General features: G+C 43.2%; 1 protein-coding gene across 1 annotated transcript; it reads left to right on the top strand.

The window, feature by feature from the left end:
• The first annotated feature begins 2721 nt into the window (after positions 1–2721).
• Positions 2722–5046, top strand: LOC143568588 (uncharacterized). Its single transcript, XM_077054708.1, has 3 exons — positions 2722–3000; positions 3451–4147; positions 4568–5046. The coding sequence occupies exons 1-3, from the start codon at positions 2722–2724 to the stop codon at positions 5044–5046; spliced, it is 1455 nt and encodes a 484-aa protein (XP_076910823.1).
• Positions 5047–9751: the final 4705 nt, after the last annotated feature.

Below are 9751 nucleotides of genomic sequence, written 5' to 3'. Positions count from 1 at the left end.
GCGGCAGCACCTCATGCTGTATCAGCTGCGCCTGCTGTGCCTACTGCTGAAGACGTCGACCTTGATGCTGCTTTTAGCGGCCAAGGAATGTTTGATATGGATGTCTCGGGTTCTCAGGCCATGGATGTTACTAGAGCAGTTACTTCGGTAGCTGACTCCGATCTTGATGAGACATTTGCTGAAGCTAGACGATTGATGGTGTCTAGGGAGAGAACGATTGGGAAGAGGATGAGAACGGTTGATGACGATGTCGAGGAGGATGATGAAGAAGAAGCAGTTCAGCTAGTGCTCAGACGTTCAAGAAGAGAACGGACAGGTATGGGTTCGGGAGCTGGAGAAACTTCAAGGCTGGTACGTTTTGATCCACCTGCCTTGTCTGGTATGTTTCTTATTCCTTCTACAGCACAGGTTACTGCCGTCCAGACGTCGACTCCAACAATTGTGTCTCTACCACCTCAATCGCTTACTCCATCGGTGGTAGTAGCACGATTTGTTGAGTCCACGGTCACTACTACTGCAGGGTTACCAAGTGTACCACCTGCGGTCACTTCTGCTGCTGATGTCCCGCCAACTCCAACGCCTACTTCAGACTCCGAAAGGATAGCTTCACTAGAGAGGATTGTAGCTGAGCAGTCCAAGACCATTCAAAGCCTAGTGGAAGCAAACCAACTACAGGCCTCCCTCCTGGTCGAGCATGGGAAGATTATAGACGCTATGAAAGCGTTCTTGGCATCTCAGGGGGAGATGAGTTGTAGGGGAGATGAGTTGAGGACAAAACGGAGAGAAGATCATGACGATGATCCCAATGAACCGGAAGGTGCAGGTGGTGAGCTGCCAAGAACTTCTATAGCTCTTGGTACTTCCACAGCTGAGGGGGAGTCTACAAGCGCAGCTGGTGATGATGTGGTAGATATGGATGCTGGTGATGATGTTGATGATGTAATCGACGCGTTGAGAGAGCTAGATGATGATGATGATGATTTTATGCTTGAAGAAGATGTGCTGCCGAGTGATGAGATTGAGAAGATCGGTGAGCAAATTATTGTTGAAAGTGTGATAGAAGAAGGGGAGATAGTAGATGAAGATATTGAACACGAGATTCCAGAGGTTGAGATGCCCGATATGGGTGATGAGACAGTGGTGGAAGATACTGAATGGGAAGAGCAGTCGAATTGGAAGGAAAGTTGTGCTCAATGGTTCGTAAAGACGAAGAAACCGGCGGTCCCTAAAATGTTCAAAAAGAGTTACAATATTAAGGGATACGCTGAAGCAAAGAAAGGTATTATCTGCTGGATATATGATGAGCAGCTGCGGCTCTTCGTGATCAAAAGATATGACGGGATTCAGTACTTCAGGAGAACTTTGAGATCATTAAACACACTGCCTGAATGTGAGGTTAAAGACTTAGCCAGATTGGGGTTGATAAATCGAAGTGACAATAACATGGCTAGAGTCATCGGAAAGATCGTATGGAAAGAGAGCATTAAGGAGAAGAAGTTTGAGCTGCTGAAACCACAAAAGGGGAAACTTGTCGAAGACAAGGATAGAGGTTTGAGAGCTGATGGAAAGCCTTGGATGGTTATGAAGTATAAACTGATCCGGTGCCTTAAAGAAGTACCGATGAAGCTTATGCCCAAGGACGTGCTGAAAGACCTAAAATGGTGGTTCGTGGATTGTGAAACAGCGGAGGCGGTAATGGAAGATGAGGATGAACAAGAAGTGCTTAGGGTTTACGACCCGATGCATCTTGTTAATCTATCGCAAGCTGATCTGAAGATGCTCAACGAAAAGAAGATCTTCTACATTCCTGCTTGGAAGGATCAAGCAAGGAAATATCAAAGGGTGGTGTCGGTATGTGTTAGAGAAGGAGCGCACGCGTAAAGATACAAGATTACAAGACTCAAGCTTTGAAGATCAAGATATGAAGCTACTGCCAAGGGGGAGTCTGTTGGTACATGTTTGTCAGTAGTTCATAGTCTAACGATTGTAATCGAGTCTGTAATGTAATTATGTTTTTGATTATGTTTATGTTTATGTAACGAGCGAAGTTATCAACAAGTTCGCTTAGGCGAACTTGTTGAACAAGCGAAGTTGTTAACAAGTTCGCTCAGGCGAACTTGTTGAACAAGCGAAGTTATGGACAACTTCGCCTGAGGCGAAGTTGTCGTGTTTATATAACTGTTCACCGTAACAGTTCGATAGTGGGAGAGTTTTGGTGAGTTCGCGAGATTGGTTAGGGTTACGTGTTTACAAGTCAGAGTCTGTAATAGTGACCGCGTGTCACGTGTTCGTGTTATCAATATAACGTGTTTCGGTTATTGCTCGTGTGTTTGATTTATACGTATTCTACGCTCGTATCTACCTACGCAGGGATTCCGCACCTGCGCAGATAGCGACATCCCGTGTACGATCCGTCCAGGAACCTACAAATCCAGTGATGGTGCCCAAAACAAACGGGCAATGGCGCATGTGTATCGACTTCAAAGATCTCAACAAAGCGTGCCCAAAATATTGTTACCCGTTGCCAGAAATCGACCTTAAGGTGGACGCGCTGGTACCCTTTCAATTCAAATGTTTTTTAGACGCATACAAAGGGTACCATCAGATCCACATGGCGATAAAAGAACAAGACAAAACGGCGTTCCAAACAAACAGTGGAACATATTGTTATAAGATGATGTCATTCGGCCTCAAGAACGCCGGTCTATATACCAGCGATTGATGGACAAAGAGTTCAAGTCTCAAATCGGGAGGAACTTAGAAGTTTATATGAAGGATTTGGTCATAAAAAGCAAGAAGGAGATAGCAGTTTTAAAAGACGTTGAAGAGACCTTTAAAACATTAAGGTCAATCATCATGAAGCTCAACCCAAGAAAGTGTTCCTTCGGAATGGAAGAAGGGAAATTCCTAGGAGTGATTGTGACCAATGGCGGCTTCAAGGCCAACCCAGAAAAACTGGAGGCAGTGTTGAAAATGCCTTCACCAAAATCTGTCAAGCAAGTACAAACACTTAATAGCCGACTAGTCGCGCTGAATAGATTTTTGTCAAGTCATGCAGAAAGATCTTTCCCGTTCGTCTCAACCTTGAGAAACTGCCTCAAAAAATCTCAATTTCGATGGACTGAAGAGACAGAAACGGCATTCTAGGGAATCAAGTTGCGCCTAGCAGAACTACCAACGCTAACAGCCCCAAAAGCTGGAGAGCCATTAGTAGTGTACCTAGAAGCTTCAGAAAGAACAGTCAGTGCGGTCCTAATTTTGGAAAGATATGGTGTTCAAACGCCCATTTACTACGTAAGTCGTACCTTAGCGGACGCGGAAACAATATACTCCACCTTGGAAAAGCTGGTTCTATCTCTGGTGCTGACAGCGCGACGCCTGAGAAGATACTTTCAAGGCCACCCAATACATGTTCTCACCAACTTTCCCTTACAAAATGTATTGAGCAAGCCAGAACTGTCTGGAAGGCTAGAAAATTGGGCGATAGAGTTGGGAGAACACGCCATTGAATATAAACCGAGGCCAGCAATCAAGGGCCAGGTTTTGGCTGACTTCATAGCGGAAATTCCTCAAGGAAAAGAAGAAGAATGCCGAAAAGAGATTGAACCATCTGTCGATCAACAAAAAGATAAAGTTTGGAAGTTGTTCACAGATGGAGCATCTAATGATGAAGGTGCAGGCGCAGGGCTAAGAATAACCAACCCAGAAGGACAACACTTCACGTACACAATACGCCTAGAATTCAAAAGTACAAACAATGAGGCGGAGTATGAAGCGTTGCTGGCAGGGTTAAGAATCGCCAAAAAGTTAGGAGCCCAACACTTAGAAGCGCACATGGATTCAATGCTAGTGGCAAACCAGATTGAAGGCTCATATGACGCAAAGGACGAAAAAATGGTGTCATACTCAACACATGCCAAAGTGCTAATGGCAGCCTTCGCCACATGCAAGGTAAAACACATCAAGCGAAGTGAGAACAAACAAGAAGATGCCTTAAGCAAATTAGCGTCGGTTGGTTTCGAACATCTCGCGAAAGGCGTCCACATCGAAGTTCTGGCAACGCTTTCAACAATGAACAGAGAAGTGTACGTGTGTTCAGCGGCAGAAACAAATTGGATGACACCAATTGTTACTTACCTCGCGAGAGGTATTTTGCCAGAAAAAAAAAGCAGAGTCTAGAAAGATTCGCCACAAAGCATTGAATTATACAATTCAAGATGGCATCTTGTACAGGCGATCATACTTAGGGCCACTTCTCAGATGCGTAGATCCTCAAGACGCAAATTATCTGCTGAGAGAAATTCACGAAGGAATATGCGATGTCCATGCGGGCCTGAGAATGGTGGTCGCCAAAATCATGAGAACCGGATACTATTAGCCGGGCATGCATGTAGACGCCGAAAAAGAGTTGAGACGATACAGCGCGTGTCAACGCCATGCGCCGAATACCCTGCGCCCAAAGAATGCCATGATCCCGGTAACAGCCTCTTGGCCATTCCAGAAATGGGCAATTGATATAACGGACCGTTTCCCAAGGTGCCATGATGGGTGAAGTTTCTTATTGTAGCAATCGATTACTTTACAAAGTGGGTTGAAGCAAAGCCAATGGCAACAGTCAACGCAGCCAGTGTCAAAAAATTCATATGGGAATTCATCATATGTCTCTTCGGATTACCCATGAACTTGGTCAACGACAACGGAACGCAATTTGCTGATCAACACATCCAACGATGGCTAAAAGAGCTCAACATTACTCAAACATTTACTTCCGTTTCCCATCCACAAGGGAACGGAGAAGTGGAACGCGCCAATCGAACCATTGTAGGCGGGATCAAGAAAAGACTGGCCAATCACAAATCAGGATGGGTTGATCAATTGCCCCACGTCCTTTGGGCCATACAAACCCGAAGAAATACAAGTAACGCAGAAACACCTTTCAGCTTAACTTATGATACTGAAGCAATGATCCCGCCGAAGTTGGCGTCCCATCACCAAGGGTCACATTACAAAATGACAATGAGGCGGAAAGGCGTTAGACCTAATTGATCGTCGGGTATTTTGTATATATATTAGTGTATTAATTATGTAGTTTTATTAAGTATATTGTTAGAACTTTGGTACTTCATACGTGCTTTTGTATTTCAGGTAATTGATCGTTAAAGATGCTAAATGCGAGACCTGTACGAGCATGGAATGATATCTCGGGAAGACCGAAGCATGTTTTGATGTCTTGGGAAGTGTTGAAAGGATTAGGGAAGAGTATGGATGAGAAATCATAAGCCAATGCTAAAACTAAACAAGATGGGTTGACAAAATGCGACCTTGAAGTAAAATGAGCATATCCTGAGCTAGAAAATGAGTTACGGGAGCCATAATATATGAATTTTGGGTTTCTCGACGAGAGGAATCTGAAAATGAGGTTTTCTTAGGTCTTGATACGCGATGAGATGGTCATATGGCCCTCGCGTATCGCGATGGACATAAAAAACGGGAAAATTAGGTTATAATCATATTCTTCATCATAAACAACCCTAACTCCGTTTTTACGAACCAAAGGCGATTCCAGCAGCTCCAAGAGGCGATTTCCACCATCATTGCTTGTGCCAAGACCCTCCCCATGATTCATATCACCCGCATCGAAGATTTGATGATGTCTAGGCTCGGCTAATCTCCTAGAATCGCACCCGGGATGTATAGTTTGTAACCTTTACAGTTTTTCTCATGTGATTAAGAACACTTGTGTATTATTATTTATGATTGATATATGATTATTGATGTTTAGTATTTCTGTGTGTTCGGTCGGTTTAGGTTTACGTTGGTCTGAACGATCTGTTACCAGTTGCTAGATAATTAGTCATATAACTGTTTGGTTAGATTGAATACGATAAAACATACAATTGCCCTTAACTGAGTCACACTGGCAAGGACTGTTTGATAACCAGTGTCGTGTGTAAAGTAATTGTTGATGTCTAAGGTTTTGTCTGATTGATCAGTTTTCAATTAATCATTAATAATTAATCTGTTAGGTTGCATGAGATAACTGTTGGTTGCTTACTTGAATTCCCGGGTGTGATTTGTTTGTTAACTGCTTAATACTCGTTTACTTGTCTGTTGCTTAGTTCTTTAAATTCAAACTATTGCTTGTGTGATCAGCACTAAAAAATCATTCACTTCAGAATTAGAAATCTGTTACACGAATACATTAACCACATACTCCTTGTTATCAAAATGGCGCCGTTTCCGGGAGTTAGTGCGCTTAGTGTTTTACGTGTTATTTTATTTCTTTGTTTATTTTAGTTTAGTTTAGTAATTTTTAATTTTATTTTTGTTTTTTTTATTTATTTTATTTTTCTGTATTTTACGCGAGTTGTGTTAGTTGTGCAGATTACAGGTTTATGCACACCCGTCATTTGGGCCGACAGTCTCCATTAATTTACGAGCCCGAAATCGAGAGGTTAGCTCGGTAGAACCGAGTACAAAACAGAAATTCAGAAATGGAATGCCAGAACCAGAATCAGAACCAGAACCAGAACCAAAACCAACACGAAAACCAGAACCAGAACAATAACCAAAACCGAGACTCACTCCCACAAAATAACGCGTTTAATCCAGACAACATACCTGACCCACCAGACGTCAATAATCAAGATGACCAAAATCACTCAGCTCGTGCTCCCAGAGCCCGAAACCAAAACCCAAGACGAAACCTAAACCTCAACTTTGACCGAGCCGGACCATCCGCTCCAAATAATAACCCCAACCGCCGAGTTCGGATAAATATCGATGATGTTCAACCGAGTGTTCCGACATAAGTGGAAGACGAAGGGGAAAATAATAATGGAAACGAAGGTTTGGAGATCGAGAATGAGGTAGACAGATGTCGGGCAGTTAAGCCCGAGAACAAAGGTTTTGAGCAGGAAGATGTGGGTTATGGTAATCGGGATGAAGAGGTAGCAGAGCCGGTTAATCGAAGACGGGCTGAACCAGTTAACAGAAATGGAAGGGGTCGAGACAGGGAAAATCGGGCGGAACGGCCCGAAAGAGTTCGTGGTATCCAGGTTAACCGGGGCAGTTTGGGAAACCCCGGGGGGGGGGGCTTAGGAGGAATTATATGGCTCCGGTTCACGGTGTTAACAGTCGGTTCAGACCGGCTATCTCGGACGGAGCATCACCAATGGTCCCACAGGAACGAGTGCAGGGACAGCATACTTTCAAGTCCCGGCCATCTTACATTAACATCGTTCCTCATTTCCACAGGTTGGCTTCGGAAGACCCGTATTCGCACTTGACCGATTTTTCGGCTATTTGCGGGTCTATTGGTGATGGTACATTTGATCAGGATAAAGTCCGATTGCGATTATTCCAGTTTTCTCTAAAAGATAAAGCATAACTCTGGTTTAATTCACTACCGATGCACAGTATCAGAAATTGGGCCGAGATGCAACAAGTTTTCCTAAACGAAATTTATTCACAGTCGAAGACTACTGGCCCGTTCAGACATTTTCCACTTTACACAGTTATCTGGTGAGTTATTTCATGAAGCCTTTACCAGGTATAAAGACATGATCAGGAAATGCCCACATCACCAAATCGAACTGTGGGAACTGGTAAAGTGCTTTGTTGATGGGTTGACATACGAGGACCGAAAGCATCTTAAGGCCTCGTGTAATGGTCTGTTACTGAATCAGCCTAAGGAAGATGATTGGGATTTTCTAGAGTTTATGTGTGAAGATTCGAAATCTGAAGCAGCAGCTGAAAGACGAAGACGGGGTAATTCATCAAGGTCAGTTAAGTCAGTTGCGAGTGAGTCTGAAAGAATTACTGAGTTGGAACGTGAACTGGCTGAGTTAAGAAAAAGGAGGTCGGAAAAGTTGGTGTTAAATTCCCAGTTTGTGAAGATTGTGGTGAAATCGGGCATAAGGCAGAAAATTGCCCCGAGTATTATGATGATGTGGAGGATGACATCGAGGAATTTAATTATACTTACGGGGATTCCAATGGCCAAGGGTTCAATTCGAACACATATCACCCGGGCCTGAGGAATCATCCGAACTTTCGTTACAGGAACGCATCTTCGCAGTTGAACCCGAACTTTCAGGGATCGAGTCAGAACAGATCGCAGGGTAATTACCGCCAGAGCGGTTATCAGCAGGGTTCGAGTAATCAGAATCAGGGGTATAACAGAGACAGTAACCGGGGTGGAAATTCTTCGGGTAATCAGGATCAACAAAAAGGGTCTTCGGGAAATACTGATGAGTCGGTGCACTCAAAGTTGGATGCGTTGTTGAAAGTCATGACTGATCATAAAACCAAGACGAAGCAACAGTTCGAGTTACAAGATAAGTCGTCAGAGGCAATGATGAAGCAGATCGGTCAGCTCGCTTCAGATGTGGCAAAGTTACAGAAGAACACGAGCCAGCTCCCGAGCGACACCACAGTCAACCCGAACCATTACTGCTCAAGCTCCAAGAAGGGGAACAATGTGCACATCAACGATGTAAGTCTTTTACCTCATTTTGATATTTCTGTTGTTAAAGTTAATTCACCACCACAGTTTATTGAGGGGGTGGTGGAAGATGTTAGTGATGAGAGTGATTGTGTTGGTCAAAATGAAACGATTTTCCAAAATAGCTCAAAATCAAAAGCAAATGAAACATCTTTTTGTGAAAATTGTTCTTGTGATAAATGTTTTAATGAAAAAATACCACCTCAAGTAAACTCCAAGACCCGGGAGTGCCGCTTTTATCTATTCAAATTGGGAAATTTAAAACTGATCGGGCACTTCTAGATCTTGGAGCATGTGTTTGTATCATGCACGGTAGTTTATATGATCAGTATGAATTTGGCTCGTTAGAAAGGGTAAACACCACCGTGGTGTTGGCGGACCAAACTCATACATTTCCTCGGGGCATGGTGACTAATGTAATGGTTCAGGTGGAGGAATTTTTCTACCCAGCTGACTTTCTTGTACTTGACTATGCTAAACGTGTGAATAATACACAACCACAAGTCATATTGGGTAGGCCATTCCTTGACACATCATATGCGGTAATTGATTGTGCTAAGGGGGTTTTAGGAATCAAGTGTGGAAACCGTGATAAACGGTTATTATTGTTTGAAAATGCTATTAACCCTCTTGTTGACAAGTGTGTATCCTTGGACAAGGATCACACAAAAAAGGAATGTCTTGTGATTAACAGGATAGATAAGAAAGGTTTGAGAAACAACAGAGTGAGAAAGTGGAAGAGAAAGGAAGCCGACCAATAAAGAAGAAAGTGAGACATCCACCCAACCAAAATGATCGAGAGTGGAGATTGAGTATGTTCGGGCCAGATCCTAGCCTATCGGAAGACTGGAAACAAATGATTGAAGAAAAGCGTGCTTATAATGAGAAGGTTGCACGGGAGCGGGCCAGACGCCACCTTGAATGCCATAAAAGTTTCAAAAGGGTGGTAATTGTACATTTTGTATATTTTTTAGTTTGCATTTTGTTTTAGTTTTTATATTACTAATTGTATTTTAAGCGTACCATCATAGCAAAAGCTAAGTGTGGGGATACCTAACGAGAAAAGTTTGGATTTTGATGTGTTCGATAAAGTTTTTGTCAAAAATCGAGGTTTTAGTTTAGCTACCCAGAGTGCTTTCGTATTCTTTTTGTTGTGGTTAATCCAGGTACGTGTATATTTTGTTGTATTTTGAACTTTGTGGGTGTTGTTCGCTATAAACCCTCAAGAGACCCCACTCGTCCACC

This window comes from Bidens hawaiensis, unplaced genomic scaffold, assembly GCF_021521415.1.
Source record: "Bidens hawaiensis isolate Kalapana, Puna unplaced genomic scaffold, B.hawaiensis_p1.1 tig00024015_1, whole genome shotgun sequence".
NCBI lineage: Eukaryota > Viridiplantae > Streptophyta > Magnoliopsida > Asterales > Asteraceae > Bidens > Bidens hawaiensis.
The sequence above is the reverse complement of the archived record's forward strand: the minus strand, read 5'-3'. Positions and strand labels throughout refer to the sequence as shown.